The sequence below is a fragment of the Erythranthe guttata genome, chromosome 6 (genome assembly GCF_056151865.1).
Source record: "Erythranthe guttata isolate IM_541 chromosome 6, IM_541, whole genome shotgun sequence".
NCBI classification, from domain to species: Eukaryota; Viridiplantae; Streptophyta; class Magnoliopsida; order Lamiales; family Phrymaceae; genus Erythranthe; species Erythranthe guttata.
The window spans coordinates 13703781-13717500 of NC_142538.1; the positions used below are offsets into that span (position 1 = coordinate 13703781).

At 37.8% G+C, this 13720-nt stretch overlaps 1 protein-coding gene across 1 annotated transcript in view; it reads left to right on the forward strand.

Moving 5' to 3' along the window:
* Positions 1–12420: 12420 nt before the first annotated feature.
* LOC105962656 (CASP-like protein PIMP1) overlaps positions 12421–13720 on the forward strand; it is a 6020-nt gene continuing 4720 nt past the window's right edge. Inside the window, exons 1-2 of the mRNA XM_088818930.1 lie at positions 12421–12605; positions 12777–12909. Of these exons, the coding sequence (XP_088675056.1) occupies positions 12430–12605; positions 12777–12909 (309 nt within the window). The 5' untranslated portion in view covers positions 12421–12429. The remainder of the gene's footprint in view (positions 12606–12776; positions 12910–13720) is intronic.

The following is a 13720-nucleotide window of genomic DNA, read 5'->3' on the forward strand; positions in this document are numbered from 1 at the left end:
AATTACACCATGATCTGCCTCATCTTCATCTCCCGCCGCACGTATTGCGGGCGTTACAAACGACCAAGTTCAACGTCTCTTGGCTCTAATTGAGCTCAGCCACGAAAATGATAAGATGTCTGGTAAGGGTATTTATTGTCTTATAGATAGTGGTGCATCTCATCATATGACAAGTAATTTATCATGTTTATCAAATATTCGAGATATTTTACCTTCTCTTGTTGAACTTCCCGATGGTAAGAAAGCTTATGCGGTAAAAGAAGGTTCTTGTATTCTACGATCTGGCTTAACCCTTCGTCATATGCTATTCGTGCCGAATCTTGATGTCAATCTGATTTACTCCAGTAAATTGATTATTGATAACAACTGTTTGTGATATTCACCGATCACATGTGTATCGTATCTTACAGGACCGCACCACGAGGAGCATGACTGGACTGGGTGAGTTACGAGGAGGGGTGTACTGTTATCGGCCGATGACAACAGTCGTCGCCTCAGCAACTCGAGTATGTGAAACCTATGAGATGTGGCATCGCCGGTTAGGTCATCCATCTTCTAAACGCATGTTGTATTTATATGTTGATGGCAATAAGGTCGTTGTTCCTGACCATCTTTTAAGTTGTGATATTTGTTGTCGAGCTAAACATATTCGGGCCAATTTCCATTTTAGTAACAATTGTGCTAAATACAAATTTATTTAATTCATTGTGATATTTGGGGTCCATGTTGCAAGTCTACTATTTTTGGTGCAACTTATTTTCTTAATATTGTGGATGATTTTAGTCGTGCGGTTTGGGTTTATTTGATATGTGGTAAAGGTGAAGCTAGTCTCTTGTTGAAACTATTTTTTGTTATGGTCAAAACACAATTTGAAAATTTTGTCAAAATAATTCGTAGTGATAATGGTTTACTTACTCTCTTCCTCTCTTATGAATTCTTTATATGGTCAGCATGGGATTATTCACCAAACTAGCATAGTTGACACACCACAACAAAATGGTCGCGTTGAGAGGAAACATCGTCACATTCTAGTGATAATGTGTTCTTACCGTTGCACATTTAATAAATCGTACCCCCTCACCCCTTTTGAAAGGTCTTACTCCACATGAAAAGCTATTTTTTGTACCACCTACTTTCACTCACCTTCGAGCCTTTGGGTGTTTATGTTATGTTCACGATAAAGACCGGTCAAAGGATAAATTCTCCTCTCGTAGTCGTCATTGTGTGTTCTTGGGATAGCCTCATGGGAAGAAAGGATGGAGAGTTATGTACTTGGAGTCTCAATAGATATTTATTAGTCGTAATGTGAAATTTGACGAAAATATTTTTCCCTATGCTACTCCACATTCACAGTCTAGCTCTCCAACTCCTACCACCATTGTTGGATCTGATTTGTCTTGGGAATCGTTGGGTACCGTCGCTCCACCCCTTGAGTAGGGGGAGCTCTCATGACACCGCCACATCATGACCTTTCTAATGATGACAAGTCACTCACGGTGCCTGTCGTCGCACCATCTCCTATATTATCTTCCGATGACACTACATTGCACCATGACTCATCTATGGAAGTACATGATCTTCTCGCGCCGTCTCTTGGTCGTGGCCATCGAGTTCGCCAAATGCCCTCTCATTTTTGTGACTTTATGTGTCATAGAGTTCAGGTACACCCTTCTTCGTATCGCCACTCCACCAAGTCCTCAGGTATGTGGTTCCCTTTGGCTATAATTATATAACCCGTCAGAAATTCGTTTCATCTCATTCCAAATTTTTGGGTGCTATCACTGCCGGGGCTGAACCCCAATCCTTTAATGAGGCCATGCAGGATTCAAATTGGAGACGAGCTATGCAATCTGAGATTGACGCCCTTGAACATAATGGTACTTAACCTATCTCAGATCTTCCTCCTGGCAAAAAGCCCATTGGCTACAAATGGGTCTACAAGCTCAAATATAAGTCCGATGGCACTATCAAAAGGCATAAAGCTCGACTTGTCGTACGTGGTGATACTCAAGTCGAAGGACTAGATTTTGATGAGACATTTGCCCCTGTTGCAAAGTTGGTCAGCGTTCGATTATTTCTTGTTGTAGCAGTCATGAAATGTCAGGAGTTACATCAACTTGATGTTAATAATGGATTCCTCAATGGTGATCTCCATGAGAAGGTATACATGCGCTTTCTTCCGGGTTTCTCCAACTCTCATCCGAACAAAGTTTGTCGACTACAAAAGTCCCTATATGGTTTTCGACAATCACCTCAATGTTACAGATTTATTCAGTCACATGATGACCACACTCTTTTTACTTACAAAAAATGTTCCATTCTTGTGTATGTTTACGACATGATTGTGGCATGAAATAATTCTCAAGCATGTAGGTCTTTCAAAGGTTATCTCAATGATTGTTTTCAGCTTAAAGATTTGGGACCCTTGAAATACTTTCTTGGCATTGAAGCATCTCGAAATACCTCCGGTTTATTCTTGTGCCAACAGAAGTACACTCTCGATATATTGGAAGAAGCAGGTCTATCGGGAACTAAGCCAGCCGTCACTTCTATGGAACAAAATGACAATCTTGCTGGTGCTCCAGAGCGTCTTCTTCGTGATCCGAGTCATTATCGTCATCTTGTGGGTCGTCTGGTTTATCTCTCCATTACTCGGCCGGATATTTGTTACGCAGTTCATATCTTAACTCAATTCCTGCACGAGCCTCGACAAGAGCACATGGATGTCGTGCATCGTGTCCTCCGTTATCTTAAAGGCTCTCCCGTCCTGGGTATTGTTTTACGCTCTGATAGCTCTCTTCAGCTCTATGCCTTTTGTGACTCTAATTGGGCCGCTTGTCCCTTAACTCAACGGTCTCTCACGGCATATGTGATTAATCTTGGGTCTTCTCCCATCTCGTGGAAAACAAATAAGCAACCGACAATTGCTCGTTCGTTTGCTGAGGCTGAGTACCGGGCTATGGCTGTCACCACGTGTGAGTTAATATGGATCAAGTCTTTTCTTGCATCTATTGGAGTTTTTCATAGTCGTCCCTTGCATCTTTATTGTGATAATTGAACACGAACGTACAAAACACATTGAAGTTGATTGTCACTATGTACGTGAACAAGTCGTTGCGGGTAACATCTGTACGTCTTATATGCAGTCATCGCTCCAACCAGATGATATATTGACCAAAGCTCTCGGTCATCACCAGTTCCTATTTTTGTTGACCAAGTTGGGTGTTCAAAACCCTCACGCTCCAACTTAAGGGGGAGTATTAGGAGTAATTATAGAATATTTAGTTACCATGTAATTCTATAGCTATTTGTGTAAAGTATATATTAGTATTCCTTGATGGCATGATTTAAGGTTAAATCAATTGTTAACAAAATCCCTTGATTATGTGATTATTCTGCCTATTTAAAGTTGTGTAATGCAAAAGCAATAAGCAAGCTTTTCACAACTCAAATTCTTATCAGATAGATATATGAAATAAGTTTTGAGTTGTCATCCGTTGTTTCGTGTCAAGGACATCAATAAATAAATAAATAAATAACATATTAATTCGAACATTGTAGGCATTTCTCATATCTAATAAGTAAATTATATAATTAAATTTTAAGGTGAGATTATATTTCAATAAATTCATTATATAATATTTTAAAATGAAGATAGCAACTAAGATATATTAATTTTTAGAAGTTGTAATTAATAATGAATATCCTACTTTATTATTTATATGATATTTAAATTATTAAATATAAATCGATAAATAAATTTATTCAATTTATTAGCAATTCTTAGAACTTCTGCTGAATTAATTCTCCACATGCTTTGATGTGACATTTCTTTTAATAGCCCGAGGCCCAATCCTTGTGTTGTACAAAGAATTATAGAATGGAGGAATAGGGTGGTCTACTTTTGATGGATGTGAAATAAGGCATTAAATGCACTTGTAATTAAATTTACTTTGCACTCGAAAAAGTAAAAGATGCGCGTCAAACGATATCGTTTTGTTGTATTAGTGGCTGCAGTGTAGATGATGCATTAAATAAACGCACGTGAATAAAACGGAAAAAAAACATGTGGAGAAGCGAGTTAAATGAATGTAGGCTTCTCATATTTTGTTAGAGCAAGTCCAAGGCTAGTAATCAAAATCGAAGGTCAAATGTCTATTTGGTATCTGCTAAAGTGCTTTGGTACCTCATCAAAAAAAATTCACTCCAACCATAAACATCAAATGAATAATCAAATTTAAGAAATATTTTTTTTTCCTTCTGAAAATATGACCGTTGGTGGTGGTTGGGTGGTGTTTAAATTTTGAAATTTGAAGTGGAGGGGGGTATATTTACACCCCATTACCTAAATAACCAAAAAGATCCCTAGGTATGAGTACTGCGTTGGAGGGGATAAAATCAAACTCAAAGCATTAAATTGGCAGTTATGCCATTTGATGTTTCATTTGGTTATGCCATGGACTTGCTCTTAGCAAAAAAATAGCTTTCAGTAAAAGAAAAGAAAAGGAAAAAAATAGTGGGGCGTACCCACATGTTTAGTTCGACCGAAGAATTGTTAATAAAATAAATGGAAATGAAAATCGTTTTGTCAAAATTGCGAATCGTAAATCGTAAGACTTTTTAAATTTCATTAGAATATTAATATAATAAATGATGTACACTTTTATTTATTTATATATATATATATATATATATATATATATATATATATATTGTTGCATAGAAATCTACAACCAAAGTTTAATATTAAAAGAATTTCATTTAATTTGTAGTATTCGTCAATGCAAATTTATTTATTGTTATTAGGTTCAACTAATATATATTCAAGATCTCATGCAAACTCGTATATGCGGTTAGTTGATGGCAATCGACGTGTCCGAGTAAATCAAATAAGAATAAAACTCTCTTGAATATATCTCATACTTTAAAATATTATTAGAGTTGTAAAGTACAATAAAAATATTACCGTTTTGTAAAAAAAATTCAATTGGAGATGAACAATATTAAAAGAAGAAAAATAGTCATTATAAGATGTAAAAGTGTTGGTATTACGAGAAATTATCATATTATTGTATTTGTACTTAAAACCTAATACTTTAGCACAATTTTTAATTTTATTCTGAAAATATATATATTTTCTGAAAATCGTACAAATTTTACAAATCGAATCGTAAATCGTACAAACCGAATGTAAATCGTACGATTTTTTTAAAATTTACGATTTATTCAACCATTTGAATTGAAAATGATTCAAATCGAATCGAATCGTACGATTCAAATCGTAAATCGTTCGTATATATGGCCCATTTGATATACACCTCTAATATGGAAAATAAATAGGAATAAGTCCACCCGTAATTCTTCCTTTGAGATACCTCATGGAGAGGCAAAAGTACTACAGTGCCCTTATGTACAACTTTCGCCCAATTGCATTCAATATTTTCGCCAACTGCATTCAACATTATAGCCAACTGCATTTAGCATTTTAGGACCTGCATTTATCATTTTCATATTTTTTTTTTAAATATAAATGTTTACTTTTTATTATTATTTATATATACTCTCTTTTGTATTTTTTAAACTTAAAAAAAAAAAATTATTTTTTTGATAAATTTATTGTACTGAAATTGACTATACATGACTATAGTATACTACGCATAACTATAGTATAATACAGTCATATATAGTTTTATGTAGTCATGTACTGTCTTTTTACCCCAAAATTAATCTACACCAACAGCAAAATTCACTATTTTAATCTTGATATTATAAATCAACTAACCAAAAAGAAAATGAAAAAACACAATCACATGCATACAATCTTCAAACATGAACACACATTATTATACATTAAAAAACACATAGCATGCATATAACTATATGTTAGTACATGTGACTATAGTTATCTACAATTATCTATAGTTATATATAGTGGCATAAAGTTTGGAGTATTGTAGCATGAATGCAACTTCACATGGCACTTCCTTATTCTTTGCATCTCATAAAGTTATACAAAGAAAAACATGTGAAAAAAATACGAGTTAAAGAAAACGAAGAACAAAATGGAATAAGTGAATTACATTATATGAAAATACAAAAAAAAAAAATGAAAAAAATTTACTGATAAATTTACTTTGGTGAACTATAGTCACATGTAGTTATGTTCATTCTTATTACTACATATGACTATATGTAGTCAACTATAGTCACATGTAGTTATGTTCATTCTTGTTACTATATGTGAATATATATGACTACATGTACATGACCACACTTAAATAAAATTCATCTACCAAAAAAAATGTTCACAATTGAATCTATGTGAGATGAAAAAAAATATTTACCTACCATAGTGAATTCTATCACATAAATCATTTGCTTTGTTGTATGTTCTTAAAACTGAATTAATGAGATGACAAATAAAATCAAATAATAAAAAAGTGAGAATCAATGATGTATGTATACATATAATTTAAAATTGTAGATATGCATATGGAGAGTAGAATTTTAATTAAAAAAAGAAAACAAAGCAGAATGAAAAATAAATGCAGATCCACCATTATCGAAGCAAATTAAAGAACCCATTGATTCAAGCAACAAATGAGGCAAGAAAACCCCAATTTAAAAAATAATAATAAAATAAATGAATGAATAGAGAAAAAAATAGAACCTAAGCCTTGGTGTGATTAGAACACGTTCAGTAGCTCTCTTGAGCCATTCCATCTCACAAGTATCGAGAAATGGAGCCAGAATTCGGTAATGGTACATGTTCAGTCATTCGACTTCTTGCACAAAGAGGCTCACATCCATCAATTTCATCTGATGCGGTGTCCAAATTTCGGAAACATTAAAATAAATCAAATTTTTCGAACGTATAAAAAGATGATGGCATGGCAAATCAGGGATGAAAAACACATTACCCATGTTATATGCTTCTATCGAAAACATCTTCCTTTCTTGTGGTCTCAAATCTCGCGACGGTGGTAGAGACTCGACAACGGCTCCTACCTATCATCTCCAAACTCGGACGAAAATCTTGTTCGACGATTTGATGGCGGCGAGGGCGTCGGTGACAGTGGCGGAGGAATAGGGGGAACGGAGCGGCGGTTTGCTTAAATAAAGATCGGCCACTAAAAAGATAGAAAACATCGAGAGAATAGAAAAAGCTAAGGCTTGCAGGGGAGTGGAGAGAGAACAGGTACAAACGTGGTGATTAAAAAACTGATTCTATAAGGGTAAAACATGTAATTCAAGCTGCCCAGGGAAGTCTAACAACTTAAGATCAGAATTTGAGTTTTTTACTAGGGCGGAAAAACTCATAGGGCCTATCCCTATATATTTTTTAAAATAGTGGGTATCACTCATTTACCCATATATATATATATATATATATATATATATATATATATATATATATATATATATATATATATATGATATGCATAATTGGGCCAACCCAATGGACCTACAATTTCTTTACCTATTGGGCCACGAACCCAATTTTTAAGACCACTATCACCGATGCCCAATCACCTTCAAGTAAGGTTTGGGCCCGACAATCTCAACTAAGCTATAAATAAAGGTTTGAATTCATTTCTTAAGGTACGTCCAATTAACTGAGCAATACTACACTATGTATTCTCTGGACTATTTCCACTATCCGCACGTCTAACTTGAGCGTCGGAGGGGTTTCCGCCGGATCAACCCCCGGCCTAGTTCACGTGTTCTGTGATTGCAGGTATCTCAAGGTCATCAAGCTCGTGAGCCAGTGATCCACTCTGCTCTTCCAGCTCATCCTACTTCAACACTCTAAGGTGATCTATTTCTAGCATCATCATTTTGGCGCCGTCTGTGGGAAGGCAAACACAATCACGCAGCGCACATGATGGCCTTGAGACATCTGCTCAGGGGAGTGTGACACTGCTAACAACCTCCCACCTCGTGGAGGCTCTGGCTTGCCACTTCCTCCTCCCCATGCTCGCGAACCACCACGAGACCCTCCTCGTGATGTCCCACTAGATCCTCAACAGGATCCCCTTCTTCCCGCCCCTCGATCGGTTCAGAGAAACGAGGAGGCCATTCAACGCTAGCAAGGGTTATCGACTCCATGGGGGCTTACCTCTGCCCCCAAAATATTTTGTTCGCCAAGGGTTATCGACTCCCTGGGGGTTTACAGTGCCCCCAAAACATTTCGCTCGCCAAGGGTTATCGACTCCCTGGGGGTTTACAGTGCCCCCAAAACATTTCGCTCGCCAAGGGTTATCGACTCCCTGGGGATTTATAGTACCCCCAAAATATTTCGTTCGCCAAGGGTTATCGACTCCCTGGGGGCTTACATTTGCCCCCAAAATATTTCGTTCGCCAAGGGTTATCGACTCCCTGGGGGTTTACAATGCCCCCAAAACATTTCGTTCGCCATGGGTTATCGACTCCATGGGAGCCTACCTCCACCCCCCTCGAACGGTTCAGATAACCAAAGAGGACCTTCAGCGTATGATCGCCGAACCTTCAACAAGATCAACTTCTACTTGCTCCTCTAACGGTTCAGATAACCGATAAGGACCTTCAGCGTACGACCGCGAAAGTTTCAACTCGTGTTGCCACTGAAGCAATGGCACAACCGTGCGCATCCATCTCAGACCATAGGTCTCGAGCGCCTCATTCTAAAGTAGAGGGCTATCCCATCCCAAGGTTGGCATCACCCTTACCTTTCAACCCCAAGTGGGTGCACATCCCATCTCAAGAGACAAGTATAATCTCCCTACTCAAAAAATAGAACATCCCCAAAGGGGTGAACATCAACCACCTAAAAATAAAAAATAAAAAAGGAGAAGAAAGAAAAAGAAGAAAAAAGAAGAAGATGAAGAAAAAAAAAAAAAAAAAGAAGATGAAGAAAAAAGAAAAAAGAAAAAGAGAAGACGAAAAAAGAAGAAGGTGAAAAGAAAGAAAAAGAAGAAAGAAGAATAAGATAAGAAAAAAAAAAAAAAAAAAAAAAAAGGAAAAATAGGGGCAGCAAAGCCGACCGCGCGCCACCTCTAAGCCGCACACGCGCCTCTCTTCACAAAAAAGAAAAAAAAAAAAGGGAGAAGACACGCGCGTGTCGCACACGCGCCAGACGCGCGCGTGTGTCATCAAAGAAAAAAAAAAAAAAGGAGAAGACACGCGCGTGCACAGCACGCGCGCGTGTCATCAGCTGAAAAAAAAAATGTTATAGAGAAGTGCGTGCTCACACGCGCCTGGAGTGCAGCACCTGCGCGCCTTCCCATGCACGCGCGCGCGCCTTCCCAAGGCCACCTTGGAGCGCGCGCTCCCATCAGATTGCGCGCAACTTTTACTACTCTCCACCAAATTGCGCGTAGATTTTGACGCGCTTCACCAAATCGCACGAGAATTTCAACGCGCTCTACCAAATTGCGCAAAGATTCTTAACGCGCCCCACCCAATAGAGCTCGCTCTCCACCTAGAAAAAAAAATTATTATTCTTGTACGCCACGCCAACGACTAACGAAAAACAACAGCACCGATCTACTCTCGACACGATCCGATACCCTTTTCAATTTGGCTCCCACATCAACTCGAGAGTGGGGGGCTTGCGAGACATCTCCCACGAGGTAACAACTCAGTCGGTATTACAATCCGCAACGAGACAACTCCCACGAGGAGTCAACTCGCTCGGAACTATGAACCCGTTGCGAGACAACTCCCACGAGGACCAAACTCGCTCGGTCCTACATCCCGCAGCGAGACAATTCCCACGAGGAGACAACTCGCTCGGTCCTACAACCAGCGGCGAGACAACTCCCACGAGAAGACAACTCGCTCGGTCCTACAACCCGCAACGAGACAACTCCCACGAGGAGACAACTCACTCGGTCCGAAAACTCGCAGCGAGACAACTCCCACGAGAAGACAACTCGCTCGGTTCTACAACCCCTTGCGAGGCAAATCCCACGAGGAGCAAACTCGCTCGGTCCTACATCCCGCAGTGAGACAACTCCCACGAGGAGCAAACTCGCTCGGCACTATGAACACGTTTCAAGGCAACTCCCACAAGGAGACAACTCGCTTGTTCCTACAACCTGCAGCGAGACAACTCCCACGAGGAGAACACTCGCTCGGTACTACGAACCCGCGGCGAGACAACTTCCATGAGGAGGCAACTCACTCGATACTACAACCTGCAGTGAGACAACTCCCACGAGGAGTCAATTCGCTCGACACTACGAACCCGTTGCAAGGCAACTCCCACGAGGAGCCACCTCGCTCGGTAATAAGACTCGCTGCGAGACAACTCCAACCAGGAGAAAACTTGCTCAGAGCGACTTGAATCCGCATGCTCCCCATCGCGCGTCATCCAATGCTCCTACAACTTCGTTGCGAGACAACTCCCACGAGGAGACAACTCGCCCGCAATTCACTACATAATCGCAAGCTCAAGTTAGCACGATTACAACCCTAGAAACACTTAGACATATTATGGGAATCTATATAGCCTGGCCAGCTTGATTACTCAAATTTATCTACTTGTTTTCGACGGGTCCTTCATTAAAACGTGGCCACGGTCCAAACTTACTTACGACCCACGAGGTCTAACAAGGGGCACGATCCCCATAAAAAAAAATCTTGAGAGCCTGATCTCCTCCTCAAGTACATCACGCACAAGGCTATATGTAAACACATACAAGCAACGCGTCAAAACATTGACAATGTCAATAAATAACAACTCCCACGAGGAGAATACTCGCTCCGCGCTACTACATTATTGCGAGACCCATAAGGAGATAACTCGATCCGCGCTACTATATCGTCGCGGAACAACACCGACGACTCAAGTAACTTACACCGCGACAACTTGGTCGCGCTACGCGCCGACGCGCCTTCACGCCCCTTCGACACACGCTCCAACGCGCTTTCGCACACCATTAGGTCATACGCCAACGAGCGACTTCTAAAATTTCCACTCTCGACACGATCTGGCACCCACTTCAACATGGCCCCCACATCGATTCGAGAGTGGGGGGCTTAATGATATGCATAATTGGGCCAACCCAATGGACCTACAATTCCTTTACCTATTGGGCCACGAACCCAATATTTAAGACCACTATCACCGATGCCCAATCACCTTCAAGTAAGGTTTGGGCCCGACAATCTCAACTAAGCTATAAATAAAGGTTTGAATTCATTCCTTAAGGTACGTCCAATTAACTGAGCAATACTACAATATGTATTCTCTGGACTATTTCTATTATCTGCGCGTCTGACTTGAGCGTCGGAGGGGTTTCCGCCGGATCAACCCCCGGCCTAGTTCACGTGTTCTGTGATTGCAGGTATCTCAAGGTCATCAAGCTCGTGAGCCAGTGATCCACTCTGCTCTTCCAGCTCATCCTACTTCAACACTCTAAGATGATCTATTTCTAGCATCATCAATATATATATATATATATATATATATATATATATATATATATATATATATATATATATATATATATATATATATAGGGTTTTGGCACTTTGCACCATTGAATTACACAATTTTGGCACTTTACACCCTTAAATTGCGAAATTGGCAGATTGCACCCTTTAAACATAAATTGTTTGGCACTTTGCACCCCAAATCATTTAATTTGGCTTGTAAAATTTACCTGCAACTTGCTGAAAACCTGGAAGATGGGCAAATTTTCTAAGCCAAAAGTGATTTGGGGTACAAAGTGCCAAATGGTGTAATTCAAGAGTGCAAAATGCCAAAAACCCTAATATATTTTATAACATTAACAATTAAGCTCGGATAAATGTAAAAATGTAGAAAATATAATCACAACAGTTAATAATTGCTACCAAGCATAGAAATAGATCGCACATTAATTGCAACAACAAGTGCATATGCAATGAATTATCAAAAAAAAAAAAAAAAACTACATATGTAATGTAATCAATTATTTCATGGTTATTTATTTACCATGAAAAGATGGATGATATGATCATGACTTAACGACCATGCAAGATTATTAATCCAAAGTTTAGGGTTGAAATCAACAGAAAAATAGTATATATTTTCAAACGAGTCATTATCCAGACAAATCAGTACTTACCTTCATATATATCATATTATTTATGATAAAACACCATATATAATACATATTATAAACATCTAATTAATTAATTCAGCAAAACCCATGCATGCCACCCACTAACCCACTACTTGTATATAACATAAAGAAGAAAATTATTTAATTAGGAGAAATATTCAAAGTAAACCAGGCTATATCCAAATGTACCTAAACAAATAACTCTCTATAAATAGATCAGCTATAATAAACGAACACAATTATTAATCACCATTCAGCACATATATATATATCTATATATATCTATATAGATATATACAAACATAACTACCACTATCGACAGCCGGCGTCTTCGAGAATGGCCCCGCCACTATCGACAGCCGGCTCCCCACCATCGACCGGAGAGATTCCACCGGCGGCAATTGCACTTGCCATTCGGGGGCCAACATTGCTTCTTCTATTCATTTCTGTTATCATAATCGGAACCAACACTGCTGCTGGGGGCGACAAGTTCAACGTCTTCTCTGCTTACAGGTGCGTGTACATATATATGGAAATTTATTGTCCAAAGTTACATTTAAAACATATTCCTTGATATAAATTTAATAGAGTACGTACGAATTGAAAATTGAATTAATGTAAATGGAAAAATAAAATACAACATCGATATAATTAATTTGTGTACGTTTGTCTTGGTGCATGCAGCTACATGTTTGCCACTGGTATAATTGGAATCATATATACATTCACTCAAATTAATGTGAAACTATCTCAAATGAAAACCGGAAATCAATACGCGCTTGATCGGTGGGTTCTCATCGACTTCTATGGTGACAAGGTACACGAAATTTAATTTTAGTGTTTTTTTTCCCTTTTATATTACTAGTAAGTGACACGTGTGTTGCACGTGGTTCATGATTTTTATTAATTATTTATATATTTATTAATTAATAATGTACTCGATTAAAATTAAAGGGGTACTATAAAAAATATTTAATAAAAATATAGATACAGAAGCTTATTCTACAACACTATATATATAATTAAAAATTGTATTGTTTCAAATTTATTTTTTAAATATAAATTTTGCTGTTATATTATTTAGCTTGATTTTGAGTTGGCACAAAATTCCAAAGAAAAATAAATAAAACAAATCTTCATATTTGTTCTTGAATTTGCATAAGTGATTTCTCTTCGTAACATAAAGTTATATATCATTGTAATATTTATTATTCTTCCTCTTCGAACTAACCAACTTTTGTTTACACTCATTTTTGGAAATTCTAGCATCGTCATTTATTTAATTGATTTGCATTATTTAGTCAAAATAATTTTATACGATCAATTATTTTCATTTACATTTGTTTTTATTTAACATGGTGACTTATCTGAAGAGACTATATTAGAAACAATTTGAGAGAAAATTCATTAACAAAATGAACTTATTTTAGGCATACATTTACAATTCAGATTTTTTCTTTAAATAATAGAAAATTAATTTTACGAATAAATAATTAGATGAGTCCACTTCAAAAATAATTACCCAAAAAAAAGACTATGATGTATGATTAAATGCAAGTAGTACTATTGATCTGAACTGAGCCTTCACTTATTAACTCAATGAAAGAATTTCACTCAATCCTATAAGA